Source organism: Eptesicus fuscus, chromosome 13 (assembly GCF_027574615.1).
Source record: "Eptesicus fuscus isolate TK198812 chromosome 13, DD_ASM_mEF_20220401, whole genome shotgun sequence".
In the NCBI taxonomy this organism is placed as follows: Eukaryota; Metazoa; Chordata; class Mammalia; order Chiroptera; family Vespertilionidae; genus Eptesicus; species Eptesicus fuscus.
This window is the reverse complement of record NC_072485.1, coordinates 43,063,319-43,082,236: the sequence shown is the minus strand read 5'-3', so window position 1 is coordinate 43,082,236 and position 18,918 is coordinate 43,063,319. Positions and strand designations below refer to the sequence as shown.

Below are 18,918 nucleotides of genomic sequence, written 5' to 3'. Positions count from 1 at the left end.
AGAATTGTTAGATTTTTAAATAATTTTCTTTGAACATGTGTTTTAATCCTCACCTGAGGATGTTTATTGGTCTTTAGAGAAAGGAAGAGAGAAAAAGAGAGAGAGATTTATTGATTTTTTACATGTTTTTATTGATTTCAGAGAGGAAGGAAGAGGGAGAGAGAGATAGAAATATCAATGGGTAGAGAATCATTGGTCCACTGCCTCCTGCACACTCCCCACTGGAGAGCCCACAACCAGGCATGTACCCTGACCTGAAACCAAACGGTGACCTCATGGTTCATAAATCGATGCTCAACCACTGAGCCACACCTGTTTATTGGTTTTAGAGAGAGGAAGGAAGAGAGAGAGAAACATCAATGTGAGAGATAATCATGGATTGGTTGCCTCTTGTACACACCTGCCTGGGGATTGAACCCACAACCTTTGTTGTACAGGACCACGCTCCCACCAACTGAGCCACTGGCCATGGCTTTCTCTGAATATTTTAAGGTTTAGTTTAACATAGTGAATAAGACTAGAGATAAAGTTCTGGGTCTGTATTTCTACACTATGAACACTTACCTGTCAGTGCCTTAGTTTCTCTACCTGTAAAATGAGGATGTTGAGACCAAGTTCATGAAGTTGTTGTAGAGAATAAGTAATTTTGTAATTTTAAAATCTTTAGAATACAATCTGGCATGTAGATACTATTAAACAAATCTCACCTATTCACTGCTAGGCCTGTCAGACAAAAACTAAACTTACTGGCTTCCTTTGCAGGTCATCTCCCTATGTTTAAAGCATTAGGCTCTACTCTTTATCCTTGGTGGTTTGAATTCCACAGTATTATCCTGTACTAGAGGCCCAGTGCACAAAAATTTGTGCACTCAAGGAAGTCCCTCAGCTCGGCCTCACCCTCTCGCAGTCCAGGACCCTTAGAGGGGGGAGGGGGGAACGGGGGCAGTGTCCACCTGCCAGCTTAAGCCCGCTTCCCGGAGGATTGGGCCTAAGCTGGCAGTCAGACATCCCTCTGCCAGCCGGGAACCTTTAGGGAGAAGGGGCCTAAGTAGCAATCGAATATCCTTAGTGCTGCTGTGGAGGCGTGAGAGGCTCCCACCACCACCACTGCGCTCAGCTTGTGGCTGAGTGGATCTCCCCCTGTGGAAGCACAATGACCCACCAGAGGGCAGCTTCTTCTTTGAGCATCTGCCCCTTGGTGGTCAGTGCACGTCATAGCAACTGGTCATTCCACCATTAGGGTCAATTTGCATATTACCCTTTTATTATATAGAACTAGCTTTCCCGTTGCAGGAAAATTCCTGCAATGGGATTTCCTGCTGCACTCTACCCCGCCTCCGCCCCGCCCTTGCCGCCGGCCTCGCCTTCTCCTCCAGCCCGCCCGCGTTTCCCTTCGCCCCCAGCCCCGCCTCCGTTCCTCCCTTGCCGCCCGCCTCGCCTTCTCCTCCAGCCCGCCCGCGTTTCCCTTCACCCCCGGCCCCGCCTCCGCTCCGCCCTTGCCGCCGGCCCCGCCTTCTCCTCCAGCCCGCCTTCGTTTCCCTTCGCCCACGGCCCTGACTTCACTCCTCCCTTCTCCTCCCCCCGCCCCCCTGGCTTGCTTGCTTCTTCAAAGCTTTACTCCCCTTTGCAGCTCTTGGCTTCTTTCGACACTGTCTTGATATGCAAATTAGCCGCCATCTTTGTTGGGTCAATTTGCATACTCGTCCTGATTGGTTGATGGGCGTGGCTTGGCTGGTGGGCGTGGCTTATGTGTAGCGAAGGTGCGGTCAATTTGCATATTTGTCTATTATTAGATAGGATTATTATATAGGATAATAAAAGCCCAGGACCAAACGACCTGTTGACTAATGGCTATGATGCACACTGACCACCAGGGGGCAGACTATCGACACAGGAGCTGCCCCCTGGTGGTCAGTACACTCCCACAGTGGGAGTGCCACTTGACTGACTAGGATGAGTGGCACTCCCATGGCAGGCCTATCCCCACAGGCCACGCCCACCACCTGTGCACAAATCGCTTGCATCATGCCTCTAGTTTCTATGTATACTCTTCCTCACCCCACCCCCGCCCCAGTTCTTTCTTCTTTTCCCTTATTTGCTGAGTCGCATTGTATTGACTAAATGTAGCAAAATTTATCTAATTGAATGACAGATTTTTCAGTTGTTTCCACATTTTACCTGCTATAAATACATTTCTTTAACATTTTTTATGTATATATAAGCCATTTATTTGGGGTATGCAACTAGAAGTGAAATTCCTTGGTCAAAAAGATGTTTGACTTTAACACATTTAAAGAAATTACCAGAAATGTTCCTGATGCGGGATGGCGGCAAAGGTAAACAACTAAACTGCCACCTCGCACAACAATTTCAAAACTCCAACTAAAAGACAAAACGTCTACCACCCAGAACCACGGGAAAGCTGGCTGAGTGGAAGTTTTACAACTAAGAAGGAAAGAGAAAGGAGCACAAACACTGAAAAGCTGAGGTTCAGAGGCGCGCGAATCGGACTGGTGGTGGGTGACTGGGCACGTGGCTTTTTTCCAACCCGAAGGGAGACAAGCTCCCGATCACTCTGAAATCCAGTTTCTGGGGACACGCGGGGGACCCAGACGCCTACGGGGAGAAGCTGGACTGTGGGCCATCAGGTCAGAAAGTGAGAGTGACTTTTTTGCAGAAATTCGCCCAGCAATCATTGTTTACTGCGCTGGAACGCGGGGTTCAGGGACTTAGAAACGCGAAAAGGCAAAGACGGCTGACGGGAGCCATTGCCGTTTGCCACGCCCTAGCCTAGTGATGCCCTGAGACCCTGCCCCACCCAGAGACCCTGCCCCGCACATTCTACAAACCTGCCCAGGCTCCACACGGCAGCTTTTGCATATAAATGGCCTGTTCTGTGGAAGCTTAGACAAATAAACTGCAGCTCTAGTCAGACTGCTCCAAAACCGCCAAACCTCAAGCAAAGAGGAGAAAACTATAGTTCTTGCTGTAGCTCCTGCTGGGGGGCCTCAGACAGTAGCTGACCTGCTCCCCTTTGGAGATCCAGAAAGTAGCGTATCTAGTGATTGGTGTGAGATGACACCAGATTTCAACTACTCTTATAACGGACACATTCAAGAGGCAGACTCAGTGAGCACCAAAGCCCTACTGGAACAAGACCTGTCCCATAAATATGTCTTCAGCACAGCAATTCTTCTGTTATGGACACAGAGGGTCCTCACAGCCAATAGGCCTGGAGGTCAATTCCTCCCAGTGACACCAACAACAATCAACACTTAACTACAACAAGGCTGTCCACACAGTCCACAAAGGGGTGCACCAAGAGTGTTCACCTCAGGTAACTGGGAGGCTGACCCATTGAACCAATAGGACACCTAGTACACAAAGCTACCCTACCAACTCAGGGAAGCAGCGAAAATGAGGAGACAAGGAAACAGATCACAAATGAAAGAAATGGAGGAGAACAAACGACTGTCCGGACATAGAGGTCAAAACCACAGTTAGAAGGTTTTTCAAGAATTTCATGGAAAAAGCCGATAAATTTAATGAGACCCTCAAGGATATGAAAAAGGACCAACTAGAAATTAAACATACACTGACTGAAATAAAAAATATTATACAGAGACCCAACAGCAGACTAGAGGAACGCAAGAATCAAGTCAAAGATTTGAAATACAAAGAGGCAAAGGACACTCCTCCAAAGAAGCAAGAAGAGAATAGAATTCAGAAAGTTGAAGATTGTGTAAGAAGCCTCTGGGACAACCTCAAGCGAACCAACATCAGAATTATGGGGGTGCCAGAAGAAGAGAGAAAGCAAGACACTGAAAACCTATTTGAAGAAATAATGACCGAAAACTTCCCCCACCTGGTGAAAGAAAGCACACAGAACCCCAAACAAAAGGAATCCAAAGAGGACCACACCAAGACACATCATAATTAAAATGCCAAGGGCAAAAGACAAAGAGAGAATCTTACAAGCTGCAAGAGAAAAACAGTTAGTTACCTACAGGGGGCACCCATACGATTATCAGCTGATTTCTCAACAGAAACTATGCAGGCCAGATGGGAGTGACAAGAAATATTCAGTGATGAATAGCAAGAACCTACAACGAAGATTACTCTACCCAGCAAAGTTATCATTCAGAATTGAAGGGCAGATAAAGAGCTTCACAGATAAGAAAAAGCTAAAGGAGTTCATCACCACCAAACCAGTATTATATGAAATACTGAAAGGTACTCTTTAAAAAGAGGAAAAGGAAGAAAAAAGTAAAGATAAAAATTATGAACAACAAATACATATCTATCAACAAGTGAATCTAAAAGTCAAGTGAATTAAAAATCTGAGGAACAGAATAAACTGGTGGAATATAATAGAATCAGGGGCATAGAATGGGAGTGGATTGATAATACTCACGGGGAAAGAGGTGTCTGTGTGGGGGATACGGGAAGACTGGACAAAAATCATACACCTATAGATGAGGACAGTGGTGGGGAGGTAAGGGCAGAGGGAAGGGGTTGGGAACTGGGTGTAGGAGAGATATGGGGAAGGGGGGGAGAAACAATTGTAATAATCTGAACGATAAAGATTTATTAAATTAAAAAAATAAATAGATAGATAGATAGATAGATAGATAGATAAATGTTCCTGATGCGGCTCTATTCCATGCATGGGTGCTCCCATTGCCCCACATTTTTGCCAATACTTAGTGTTATCATTATATTTCATTTTAGTTGTTCTAGTGAGTTTGCATTGGTTCTCATTGTGGTTTGATTCTATTCATTTCCCTATAATAATAATGGTGAGCACCTTTTCATATGTATATACAGTATATGTAAAATCCATTCCTTTACTTCCCTTGTGAAGTTTCTGTTTAAATCGTTTGCTTAAAATTTTATTGAGTTGTTCATCTTTCTATTAATTGTAAGGCCTTATTTTTTTCAGCTAAAGCATTGTAAATATTTTCTCTATCTGTTGCTTGCCTTTTCATATTTATTATGAAATCATTGGAAGTAGACTCTTTAAAATAAACTTTAATGTTAATTTTTTTTCTTTTATGGCTAATGTCTTTTATGTCCTGCCTAAGAAATGTTTGTTTTCCTCAAGCTTATGACAATATTATCGTATTTTTCTTTTTTTAGAATCCTTACAGTTTTAACTTTCAAAAGTAGGTTTATATTACATTTTAAGTAAAGATTTTTTTATATTAAAGTAATAGGAGTTGAGGTTCATTTTTTTTTCCATGCAGATATCCAGTTGTTCTAGTGCCATAAAAACATTTTTCTGTCACTGAATTGCATTGATGTCTCTGCTGAAAATCAGTTAATTATGTTTGGAGCTATTTCTGGTTTCTATCATTTTTTTCAATAATGTATTGATCTATTCTTCCATAAACACAAGGACACATGACATATCAGTACACTTTCACATTGCACAAAATATTCCTTCACTTATAAGTGTACATACTCTAACAAAAATTACTTTCATAGAGATAAACTCACATTCGTGATCACAACACACCCTCTGACACATGCATTAAATCCCCTAGTTTTGTACTTGTGTACACAGAGGAGAGGGGAAAATTAAGGGTTAATGCTTCCAGCTTTAATCTCTAGTCTCAGAGGAAGCCAATACATGAGGCAGTGGGGCACAGGAGGAGGAGGAGAACTAATGCTTGGGGGAAGGGAAAGGCCAGACTTCAATAGACCTTTAAATAGGCCCTAATCTGAGGTCTCTGCTAATGACTGAATCCCAGAAGCCAGTTAAGGTGCTCATGGTCATGGGAAGCTTGGTCAGAGATAAAACACAGCTCAAGGTGAGTGGTTTCCTGTGCCCCAGTTATCTCTGCCCCTCCCTGAGAGAAGTAGGACTCACCTGGGCTCCAAGATGCAGGAAGGCAAGATGTCTTCTGGCAAGAATGGCCTGACTCACTGGGGGCTCCCAGTACAGAGATCCATGACTGCTGAGCTTCCTTCTGAGAAGACTCACTGCTCAAACTGTCTTTCAGGGAAACTCCAGAAGAATAGAAAGACCACCTCCATGTGCAATCCCTGCACAAAGGTGGCTGGACCTGAACCTCACCCTGTTCCAGCACTGCTGTTCTATGCTGTAGTTTTAGATACCACAACATGAGAAAACAGAGTCTAAATGTCCTTGAAGCTATTTCTTAGCAAGATCTCAGCGCACTTTACCTTTCATCCCTTTAGGCTTGAGCAACACCATTGAACTAATGGACATAACTATTTTTACATAATGAGTGCAATAACTGAGGCCCCATAGAGCCAGTGGGTACTGGAGCTGGATTAAACTCATACAGATAAAAAAGGAGCTCTATAAGTGTAAAAATATAGTTCTAATAACGATTATTTCTTGAAACAAAAGCCATGCCAAGTTCTCACATATTAGATTATATTTTGGGGAAAAGTTAAATTGAATCTGAAGTTCATTGTGTGATCACCCTAGCTAGAATATTTGAAAAAGATGACAGTTTCATCATTCAGTATGAACTATGCTCACAAGCATTCTAGCCCATGGAGGGGAGGGAAGGAGGAAATATCTAAAATCAGGGAAAGGAAGAAAGAATGCTGGGAAAAAGGGAAAGTATGATACTCTTCCTTTAGAGAATATATATTTCCATCCCTTAACTCAGATAACGTGTCTTCTCCACAGAAACACTTTTGAAAACCTCAGGCACTGCACAAACATGATCAAAGTTTGTTAACTCCCTGTCAACTCTCAATGGCTTATATAACTCTGCATATGGAGTTCATAAGTCTGAGAGAAAAAATGATAAGGGAATTGCTGATTCCATGGGATAGCAGCACGAAGTGTAGAGAGAAAAGAGAAATACCTGTCAAGGGCCCTCATGTTCCACTTCAGACTTGGGTCCTAGGTCAGCTCTACTGCTTTGTTGTTCACCCCAAGAAAGACAATCTTAGAGCAGAAAATCAGAGTCAATGGAATGAAAACTGAGAAGCATCTCTAATGGGAGAGCTCTAGTCTGTGAGGAGGCCATTGGAGAGTCTGGAGTATAGTTGCAGCAGAGAAGAGAAAGTGGCTTGTAAAAGAGACTGCACACTGTGAGTAGCTGAAAATGGGCTGAGAAGAGTCACCACTCCCCAAAAAAGTATGTAGAACAGTTGAGTTCGCCTTTGAAGCTCATAGGCAGAAACTAATAAAGATGACATCTTAGAGAAAGCAGCCCATACCCAGAAGACCAACTAGAGGCATACTCTAGAGCCACTCCAGTGATGTGGCAGAGATTCTGTGTTCAAATGCAGATCTGTCTATAATTCTGTATATAATTTTGCAAGTAACTTTCATATATGTCTTTGTCATAAGAAGGCAACAATCTCTGCTTTATTCCACCAGGGTGAGTGCCCTAATCAATCATTATCTAGCAGAGACAGTGTATGACCAAAAGCACGGATGTGGAGTCATGTACAAGGAAGTTTTATTGCATGTCCCAGCTGGCTTCCCACCCTGAAAAGTTCTGCAAGTGGCTTAAACATAGGGATAAAAAGGACCTAGGGGAAAAGTTAAACAAATCAGTTGTTAGTTCTAAAGAATAAAAGGGTGAGAATTACTGACATTATTTGTCAATATAGTTTTTTCTTAGTAGATTCTACTTTTTTAAAAAAAAGTTCTCATAAAAAAGTTACACTTACAGCTAATATGTTCTGACCTCATTTTGAATGGCATAAATATGAATAAAGAATCAAGAGTAGCATCACTTTATGTTATAAATTTTTATTTATTAAAGTAGTTTAAATATCCTAGTGTATCCTTAAATGCTATTGCCCTATTATTCAATTGCTCCTTCCAAGAAATTATAAATAATAATTTACTTGACTTATTTGATTATCACCTGCAGAGAGTAGATTACCTTCCCAGTGGAGAACAACTTAACCATCCTGAGATGTCGGCTTCAGGGAACAGGTCTTCTCATCCCATGTCCTTCATCCTGCTTGGCATCCCTGGACTCGAGAATTCCCACTTTGGGATCGCCTTCCTATTTTGTGTCATGTATGTGGTGGCTGTAGTTGGCAATATCACTATTCTTCACATAATTCGAACTGACCACACCCTGCATGAGCCTATGTACCTCTTTCTGGCCATGCTGGCTGTCACTGATCTGGTCCTCTCCTCTTCCACCCAACCTAAAATGCTAGCTATTCTCTGGTTTCATGCTCATAAGATTGAATACCATGCCTGCCTCATCCAGATGTTTTTCATTCATGCCTTTTCTTCCGTGGAGTCTGGGGTGCTCATGGCAATGGCCTTGGACCGTTATGTGGCTATCTGCTTCCCACTTCGTCACTCGAGTATCCTGACCCCATCTGCAGTGGGTAAACTGGGGGCAGTCGTGATGATGAGAGGGCTGTTGTGGGTGAGCCCCTTCTGCTTTATGGTTTCCAGAATGCCCTTCTGCCCCAGCCAGATCATTCCTCAGTCATACTGTGAGCACATGGCTTTGTTGAAGTTGGTGTGTGCTGATACCAGAGTAAATCGTGCATATGGACTCTTCGTGGCCTTCTCGGTGGTCGGCTTTGATATGATAGTCATCAGCATATCCTATGCGATGATCTTGAGGACTGTGCTGGGGTTGCCCGCTGGCGAAGCCCGGCTCAAGGCTTTTGGTACATGTGCTTCCCATGTCTGTGTCATCTTGGCTCTTTATATCCCAGCCCTCTTTACTTTCCTTACCCATCGCTTTGGACATCGTGTGCCCCGAGTGGTCCATGTCATGTTTGCTAATCTCTATCTACTGGTGCCTCCCATGCTCAATCCCATCATCTATGGAGTTAGAACCAAACAAATCAGGGACAGGGTTATTCAAGGATGTTGTGGAAAAGACCCCTGAGCCCAAGTGCACGGCATCACAGCCACCCCAATCACCTCACTGCTCTGGGGAAATAAATGCAGAAAGTTGGCCAGGCCATCATATCTCATCACTAAGGCATTTCTATGAACCACTGACCAGAGGTGGGCTACCTTCCAGAAGTAAAAGGAGACAATTTTCAGCATGGCCAGAGGAAGACTTCTCTGAGAAATGCTGAGTTGACCTATGTTCATCATCACAAGAAAACCGTAAAAACATGTTTATCTCCAAAATGAGTGAAGATTTTGAAAAGTATATCATCTTCCACAGACCACTAAATGTATATCTTCTTCCATAGACCACTAAAGAAAAAATTATCTTTACATTGTTTGTAGAACACTAAGTTGGTGTAAAATAGAGTATAAGATTTCCATCAAAACAGTTAAAAGTACATATATTTTCCCTATATTGGACTCTCTTTACAGAAATAGAATGTTAAAAAAAGTACAAAGATGTGTATACTATTATATTTATTATTTATAAAAACAAAACCAGAAAAACATTTCAAAATTAATCTATAAGGAACCAGATGATGCAATGAGCAATTGAATAGCATGTGTCATTTAACTATTATATTTGCAAAGAGTGTCTAAGGGTGTGAAAAATGGTCAAGGTATAATATTAAAGGGGGAAAAAGAACAATTGCCCATAAGGCTGATGCCAATAGTAAAAAAAAGGAATACATGTGCAAAGAAAAAGACTGGAAATACATCCAAATGCTAATAACAGCTACTCGGAGTAATAAGATTTGTGGTATTTTAATTATTTTTTGCTCATTTATGCATCTTTTAAAAATTATCCTCTCTTGAGGAACTTTAATTTTAGTATGAAAAAGTAATTGAAACAACAAAAGTGTACAAAAGAAGTTAATTAAGTGCCAAAGTCTAGGGGAGTGGAGTGGGCAATCTGCAAGGATGAGGGACTCTGGAATAGATTAAGTTCCAGTAAAACTTGAAAATCTAGATGCAAATTTTCCAAAATCACAAGTACTTGAGACTGCTAACAATTAGGATTAGGTATTCTGAGTTGGTCTCTTTACAAAATTTGCTGATTTCCTGATGGCAATGGTTATCAAAATGAAGAAGTTTGGGAAAAGACTGAGAAAGGAGATTCTCTTATGTAGTTAAAAGTAGTGAAAAAGTCACTAGATATTATGATATTTATGAATATTCAATTTCCTTTAAAATTAAAACTTTAAGCTATTTTATAAAATTATGTTCTTTTATTTTTTCCAACTTTATTGAAGTATATTTAACATGCAAAAACTTGCATACATTAAATACATTTTTGATGAGTTTGGACAATTTCATACACCCATAATACCATCATTTCAAAAAAGGTAACATATTGGTTACAATCCTTACATTTGTGTTTTTACCCTATTTACCACTCTCCTGTCTAAGTCAATAGTAAAGAAGATTCTAAAATTCAGGCTTTTATATTACTAAAACCACCATTAGATAAAGGTGCTTTAAGAGGAATCAGCAATATGGTTGCTTCTCCCAAAAGAAATAGCTATTGGAGCCTAAAGTGCCCCCAAATTAATGAATATTCTGCAGGATCCTTTTCATAATTCCAAAATTTAGACTTGTAAGGGATCTTTATTACCTTATCAGCAAATGAGTTAATGATTGTGAGTCTCCCCCTTTTTTCTTTGTAAAACTGAATAATTTGAGATAATAAAATGAAAATATTTTAATACATAGTTTGATGAGTTCTGAAACATTTAATGCCTATGTAACTATCAGCCCAGTTAAGATATAGAACATTTTCATTATTTCATAAAGATTTATTTTACCTCTTTGTAGCCAATCACTTCCTTCTACCCCAAACAGGTAGACACTGACATGATTTCTTTCACTGTGGATTAATTTTTCTTTCACTAGAACTTTATATGTGTATATAAAAATAAATGATATATTTTTTGAGTGGAGTGTGGCATTGTTTTCTCTATAAAATTTTACAGATCCATCTATACTGTTACATGTATGAGTAGTTTATTTCCTATTATAGATGAGTAGTGTATTATATTTTTTCAACATACCTCAATTAGTGTATTGTTACCTTTCTCCTTTGCTTCAGCCCCTCTAGTCATCCTTTTAATGTATATTAACGATTTTTTTTACAGAGAGGAAGGGAGAGGGATAGAGTTAGAAACATCGATCAGCTGCTTCTTGCACACCCCCTGCTGGGGATGTGCCGGCAACCAAGAAACATACCTTTGACCAGAATCCAACCTGGGACCCTTCAGTCCGAAGGCTGACGCTCTATCCACTGAGCCAAACCGATTAGGGCTGGATTGGGGATTTCTAAGACCACTTTCTGTTTTCTCTGAAATTCAAATTACCTTCCATTTTGCCTGCTAGCAGGATAAAGACAGGCTTTCTTCATCATCCCATTCATGACTTACTGCTATTTACTCAGAATGGTAGTTAAATGTTTGCAAAATTTAGTGACTACAAATAACCTCAAGACCTTATTAAAATGAAAATTCTAATTCATTATGTCTGGGATGGAGCCTGAGTTCTGAACTTCTGAGTTCTAACTTCTGAATTACTTTACATGGCAATCCGGAATAATTTCCACTCGTAGTTGGTTAGCAATAGTTGAACTTTATTGGATATCTGTTTCATTTTGCTGAAGCACATAATCCACTTTTATTCAGAAACAAATGGATGCAGAAAATGATAAATTTTCGGTGTTCCTGCTAGTCTCAAAGAATATATTTTCTTAGATCCTATACTTTATTGATAGATAGGCTTTGTATAAAATTGTTAGATTTTTAAATAATTTTCTTTGAACATGTGTTTTAATCCTCACCTGAGGATGTTTATTGGTCTTTAGAGAAAGGAAGAGAGAAAAAGAGAGAGGTATTTATTGATTTTTAAAATGTTTTTATTGATTTCAGAGAGGAAGGAAGAGGGAGAGAGAGATAGAAATATCAATGGGTAGAGAATTATTGGTCCACTGCCTCCTGCACACTCCCCACTGGAGAGCCCACAACCAGGCATGTACCCTGACCTGAAACCAAACGGTGACCTCATGGTTCCTAAATTGATCCTCAACCACTGAGCCACACCTGTTTATTGGTTTTAGAGAGAGGAAGGAAGAGAGAGAGAAACATCAATGTGAGAGATAATCATGGATTGGTTGCTTCTTGTATACACCTGCCTGGGGTTTGAACCCAAAACCTTTGTTGTACAGGACCACGCTCCCACCAACTGAGCCACTGGCCATGGCTTTCTCTGAATATTTTAAGGTTTAGTTTAACATAGTGAATAAGACTAGAGCTAAAGTTCTGCGTCTGTATAAGTACACTGTGAAACTTAACCTGTCTGTGCCTTAGTTTCTCTACCTGTAAAATGAGGATGTTGCCGAAACCGGTTTGGCTCAGTGGATAGAGCGTTGGCCTGCGGACTGGAAGGTCCCAGGTTCGATTCCGGTCAGGGGCATGTACCTTGGTTGCGGGCACATCCCCAGTAGGGGGTGTGCAGGAGGCAGCTGGTCGATGTTTCTCTCTCATCGACGTTTCTAGCTCTCTATCCCTCTCCCTTCCTCCATGTAAAAAACAATAAAATATATTTTTTAAAAAAAATGAGGATGTTGAGACCAAGTTCATGAAGTTGTTGTAGAGAATAAGTAATTTTGTAATTTTAAAATCTTTAGAATACAATCTGGCATGTAGATACTATTAAACAAATCTCACCTATTCACTGCTAGGCCTGTCAGACAAAAACTAAACTTACTGGCTTCCTTTGCAGGTCATCTCCCTAAGTTTAAAGCATTAGGCTCTATGCTTTATCCTTGGTGCTTTGAATTCCACAGTACTAGAGGCCCAGTGCACAAAAAATTTGTGCACTCAGGGGAGTCCCTCAGCCCAGCCTCACCCTCTCGCAGTACAGGACCCCTCGGAGAGGAGAGGGCGCAGTGTCCACCTGCCAGCTTAGGCCCGCCCGGGAACCCTCAGTGGGAGCAGGCCTAAGTGGCAGTCAAATATCCTTAGTGCTGCTGTGGAGGCGTGAGAGGCTCCCGCCACCACCACTGCACTTGCTTTGTGGCTGAGTGGAACTCCCCCTGTGGAAATACACTGACCACCAGGGGGCAGCTTCTGGTTTGGGCATCTGCCCCTTGGTGGTGAGTGCACATCATAGCAACCGGTCATTCCACCATTAGGGTTAATTTGCATGTTACTCTTTTATTATATAGGATTATTATATAGGATAATAAAAGCCCAGGACCAAACAGCAGAACGACCTGTTGACCAATCGCTGTGATGCACAATGACCACCAGGGGGCAGACGCTCAACACAAGAGCTGCCCCCTGGTGGCCAGTGCACTCCCACAGTGGGAGTGCCACTTGACTGACTAGGACAGTGATGGGCAACCTTTTGAGCTTGGTATGTCAAACTTCGCCCAAAAACTGAGCATAACTCGGGTAGTGTGTCACTTTGAGGAAAAAACCTACTCCAAGACTCTAGTCGCAAATGTTTCATTCTCAGGAGCAGCAAATGTTTCATCCTTAGTATGCGGCCGCGTGTCATCAGAAATGGCTACGCGTGTCAGTGCTGACACACATGTCATAGGTTTGGCATCACTGGACTAGGATGAGCAGCAGTCCCAAGACAGGCCCATCCCCACAGGCCACGCCCACCACCTGTGCATGAATCCCATGCACCAGGCCTCTAGTTTCTATATATACTCTCCCTCACCCCTGCTCCACCCCAGTTCTTTCTTCCTTTTCCTTATTTGCTGAGTAGTATTTTATTGACTAAATGTAGCAAAATTTATCTAATTGATTGACAGATTTCTTTAGTTGTTTCCACATTTTACCTGCTATGAATACATTCTTTAACATTTTTTATGTATATATAAGCCATTTATTTGGGGTATGCAACTAGAAGTGAAATTCCTTGGTCAAAAAGATGTTTGACTTTAACACATTTAAAGAAATTGCCAGAAATGTTCCTGATGTGGCTCTATTCAGTGCATGGGTGCTCCCATTGGCCCACATTTTTGCCAATACTTAGTGTTATCATTATAGTTCATTTTAGTTGTTCTAGTGAGTTTGCATTGGTTTTCATTGTGGTTTGAGTCTTTTCATTTCCCTATAATAATAATGGTGAGCACCTTTTCATATGTATATACAATATATGTAAAATCCATTCCTTTACCTACCTTGTGAAGTTACTGTTTAAATCATTTCCTTAAAATTTTAATGAGTTGTTTATTTTTCTATTAATTGTAAGGCCTTATTTTTTTCAGCTAAAGCATTGTAAATATTTTCTCTATCTGTTGCTTGCCTTTTCATATTTATTATGAAATCGTTGGAAGTAGACTCTTTAAAATAAACTTTAATGTTAATTTTTTTTCTTTTATGGCTAATGTATTTTATGTCCTGCCTAAGAAATGTTTGCTTTCCTTAAGCTTATGACAATATTATCATATTTTTCTTCTTTTAGAATCCTTACATTTTTAACTTTCAAAAGTAGGTTTATATTACATTTCAAATAAAGATTTTTTATATTAAAGTAATAGGAGTTGAGGTTCATTTTGTTTTTTCATGCAGCTATCCAATTGTTCTAGTACCATAAAGACATTTTTCTGTCACTGAATTGCATTGATATCTCTGCTGAAAATCAGTTAATTATGTTTGGAATTATTTCTAGTTTCTATCATTTTTTCAATAATGTATTGGTCTATTCTTCCATAAACACAAGGACACATGACATATCAGCACACTTTCACATTGCACAAAATATTCCTTCACTTATAAGTGTACATACTCTGACTAACAAAAATGACTTTCATACAGATAAACTCACATTCGTGTAATCTCAACAACACACCCTCTGACACATGCATTAAATCCCCTAGTTTTGTACTTGTGTACACAGAGGAGAGGGGAAAATTAGGGGTTAATGCTTCCAGCTTTAATCTCTAGTCTCAGAGGAAGCCAACACATGAGGCAGTGGGGCTCAGGAAGAGGAGGAGAACTAATGCTTGGGGGAAGGGAAAGGCCAGACTTCAATAGACCTTTAAATAGACCCTAATCTGAGGTCTATGCTAATGACTGAATCCCAGAAGCCAGTTAGAGGTGCTCATGGTCATGGGAAGCTTGGTCAGAGATAAAACACAGCTCAAGGTGAGTGGTTTCCTGTGCCCCAGTTATCTCTGCCCCTCCCTGAGAGAAGTAGGACTCACCAAGGCTCCAAGATGCTGGAAGGTAAGATGTGTTCTGTGAAGAATGGCCTGATTCACTGGGGGCTCCCAATACAGATATCCATAACTGCTGAGCTTCCTTCTGAGAAGACTCACTGCTTGAACTGTCTTTCAGGGAAACTCCAGAAGAATAGAAAGACCACCTCCATGTGCAATCCCTGCACAAAGGTGGCTGGACCTGAACCTCACCCTGTTCCAGCACTGCTGTTCTATGCTGTAGTCTTAGATACCACAACATGGGAAAACGGAATCTAAATGTCCCTGAAGCTATTTCTTAGCAAGATCTCAGCGCACTTTTCCTTTCATCCCTTTAGGCTTGAGCAACACCATTGAACTAATGGACATAACTATTTCTACATAATGAGTGCAGTAATTGAGGCCCCACAGAGCCAGTGGGTACCGGAGCTAGATTAAATTCATAATCAGAGATTAAAAAGGAGATCTATCAGTGTAAGAATATAGTTCTAATAAGCATATTTCCTGAAACAAAAGCCATGCCAAGTTCCCACAAGTTAGAAAAGATAAATTGAATCTGAAGTTCATTGTGTGATCACCCTAGCTAGAATATTTGAAAAAGATGACAGTTTCATCATTCAGTATGAACTATGCTCACAAGCATTCTAGCCCATGGAGGGGAGGGAAGGAGGAAATATTTAAAATCAGGGAAAGGAAGAAAGAATGCTGGGAAAAGGGGAAAGTATGATACTCTTCCTTTAGAGAATGTATATTTCCATCCCTTAACCCAGATAACGTGTCTTCTCCACAGAAACACTTTTGAAAACCTCAGGCACTGCACAAACATGATCAGAGATTGTTAACTCCCTGTCCACTCTCCATGGCTTATATAACTCTGAATGTGGAGTTCGTAAGCCTGAGAGAAAAAAATGATAAGGGAATTGCTGATTCCATGGCATAGCAGCAGAAAATGCAGAGAGGAAAGAGAAATACCTGTCAAGGGCCCTCATGTTCCACTTCAGACTTGGGTCCTAGGTCAGCTCTACTGCTTTGTTATTCAACCAAGAAAGACAATCTTAGAGCAGAAAATCAGAGTCAATGGAATGAAAACTGAGAAGCATCTCTTATGGGAGAGCTCTAGTCTGTGAGGAGGCCATTGGAGAGTCTGGAGTATAGTTGCAGCAGAGAAGAGAAAGTGGCTTGTAAAAGAGACTGCACACTGTGAGTAGCTGAAAATGGGCTGAGAAGAGTCACCACTCCCCAAAAAAGTATGTAGAACAGTTGAGTTCGCCTTTGAAGCTCATAGGCAGAAACTAATAAAGATGACATCTTAGAGAAAGCAGCCCATACCCAGAAGACCAACTAGAGGCATACTCTAGAGCCACTCCAGTGATGTGGCAGAGATTCTGTGTTCAAATGCAGATCTGTCTATAATTCTGTATATAATTTTGCAAGTAACTTTCATATATGTCTTTGTCATAAGAAGGCAACAATCTCTGCTTTATTCCACCAGGGTGAGTGCCCTAATCAATCATTATCTAGCAGAGACAGTGTATGACCAAAAGCACGGATGTGAAGTCATGTACAAGGCACTGATTTATTGCATTTCCCTGCTGGCTTCCCACCCTGAAAGTTGTGCAAGTGGCTTAAACAAAGGGATAAAAAGGACCTAGGGGAAAAGTTAAACAAATCAGTTGTTAGTTCTAAAGAATAAAAGGGTGAGAATTATTATGACATTATTTGTCAATATGGTTTTTCCTTAGTAGATTCTACTTTCAAAAAAAATGTCCTTATAAAAAAGTTACACTTACAGCTAGTATGTTCTGACCCGATTTTTAATGGCATAAATATGAATAAAGAATCAAGAGTAGCATCACTTTATGTTATAAATTTTTATTTATTAAAATAGTTTAAATATCCTAGTGTATCCTTAAATGCTATTGCCCTATTATTCAATTGCTCCTTCCAAGAAATTATAAATAATAATTTACTTGACTTATTTGATTATCACCTGCAGAGAGTAGATTACTACCTTCCCAATGGAGAACAACTTAACCATCCTGAGATGTCGGCTTCAGGGAACAAGTCTTCTCATCCCTTGTCCTTCATCCTGCTTGGCATCCCTGGACTCGAGAATTCCCACTTTGGGATCGCCTTCCTATTTTGTGTCATGTATGTGGTGGCTGTAGTTGGCAATATCACTATTCTTCACATAATTCGAACTGACCACACCCTGCATGAGCCTATGTACCTCTTTCTGGCCATGCTGGCTGTCACTGATCTGGTCCTCTCCTCTTCCACCCAACCTAAAATGCTAGCTATTCTCTGGTTTCATGCTCATAAGATTGAATACCATGCCTGCCTCATCCAGATGTTTTTCATTCATGCCTTTTCTTCCGTGGAGTCTGGGGTGCTCATGGCAATGGCCTTGGACCGTTATGTGGCTATCTGCTTCCCACTTCGTCACTCGAGTATCCTGACCCCATCTACTGTGGGTAAACTGGGGGCAATCGTAATGATGAGAGGGCTGTTGTGGGTGAGCCCCTTCTGCTTTATGGTTTCCAGAATGCCCTTCTGCCCCAGCCAGATCATTCCTCAGTCATACTGTGAGCACATGGCTTTGTTGAAGTTGGTGTGTGCTGATACCAGAGTAAATCGTGCATATGGACTCTTCGTGGCCTTCTCGGTGGTCGGCTTTGATATGATAGTCATCAGCATATCCTATGCGATGATCTTGAGGACTGTGCTGGGGTTGCCCGCTGGCGAAGCCCGGCTCAAGGCTTTTGGTACATGTGCTTCCCATGTCTGTGTCATCTTGGCTCTTTATATCCCAGCCCTCTTTACTTTCCTCACCCATCGCTTTGGACATCGTGTGCCCCGAGTGGTCCATGTCATGTTTGCTAATCTCTATCTACTGGTGCCTCCCATGCTCAATCCCATCATCTATGGAGTTAGAACCAAACAAATCAGGGACAGGGTTATTCAAGGATGTTGTGGAAAAGACCCCTGAGCCCAAGTGCACGGCATCACAGCCACCCCAATCACCTCACTGCTCTGGGACATAAATGCAGAAAGTTGGCCAGGCCATCATATCTCATCACTAAGGCATTTCTATGAACCACTGACCCAGAGGTGGACAACCTTCCAGAAGTAAAAGGAGACAATTTTCAGCATGGCCAGAGGAAGACTTCTCTGAGAAATGCTGAGTTGACCTATGTTCATCATCACAAGAAAACAGCAAAACATGTTTATCTCCAAAATGAGTGAAGATTTTGAAAAGTATATCATCTTCCACAGACCACTAAAAGTATATTATCTTCCACAGACCACTAAAGTAAAAATTATTTTTACATTGTTTGTAGAACACTAAGTTGGTATACCTTGTTTAATATAGAGTATAAGATTTCCATCAAAACAGTTAAAAGTACATATATTTTCCCTATATTGGACTCTCTTTATAGAAATAGGATGTTAAAAAAAGTACAAAGATGTGTATACTATTATATTTATTATTTATAAAAACAAAACCAGAAAAACATTCCAAAATTAATCTATAAGGAACCTGATAATGCAATGAGCAATTGAATAGCATGTGTCATTTAACTATTATATTTGCAAAGAGTGTCTAAGGGTGTGAAAAATGGTCAAGGTATAATATTAAAGGGGGAAAAAGAACAATTGCCCATAAGGCTGATGCCAATAGTAAAAAAAAGGAATACATGTGCAAAGAAAAAGACTGGAAATACATCCAAATGCTAATAACAGCTACGCGAAGTAATAAGATTTGTGGTATTTTAATTACTTTTTTGCTCATTTATGTATCTTTTAAAAATTATCCTCTCTTGAGGAACTTTAATTTTAGTAT

General features: G+C 40.8%; 2 protein-coding genes across 2 annotated transcripts; both read left to right on the top strand.

Moving 5' to 3' along the window:
- Window positions 1-5,107: 5,107 nt before the first annotated feature.
- On the top strand, window positions 5,108-8,861 carry LOC129151261 (olfactory receptor 52R1-like). The gene is made up of 2 exons (XM_054725486.1): window positions 5,108-5,149; window positions 7,917-8,861. Exons 1-2 carry the CDS (start codon window positions 5,108-5,110, stop codon window positions 8,859-8,861), a joined length of 987 nt encoding a protein of 328 aa, XP_054581461.1.
- Window positions 8,862-17,118: 8,257 nt separating this feature from the next.
- LOC129151257 (olfactory receptor 52R1) lies at window positions 17,119-18,063 on the top strand. The gene has a single exon (XM_054725475.1). It carries the CDS (start codon window positions 17,119-17,121, stop codon window positions 18,061-18,063), a length of 945 nt encoding a protein of 314 aa, XP_054581450.1.
- Window positions 18,064-18,918: the final 855 nt, after the last annotated feature.

What these genes read in the sequence shown, in the direction of transcription:
- LOC129151261 (XM_054725486.1), top strand. Translation starts at nt 5,108, where the DNA reads ATGACAATATTATCGTATTTTTCTTTTTTTAGAATCCTTACA. An exon ending in CTTTTTTTAGAATCCTTACA is followed by an intron (nt 5,150 to 7,916) that starts GTTTTAACTTTC and finishes AACCATCCTGAG; the next exon opens with ATGTCGGCTTCAGGGAACAG.
- LOC129151257 (XM_054725475.1), top strand. Translation starts at nt 17,119, where the DNA reads ATGTCGGCTTCAGGGAACAAGTCTTCTCATCCCTTGTCCTTCATCCTG.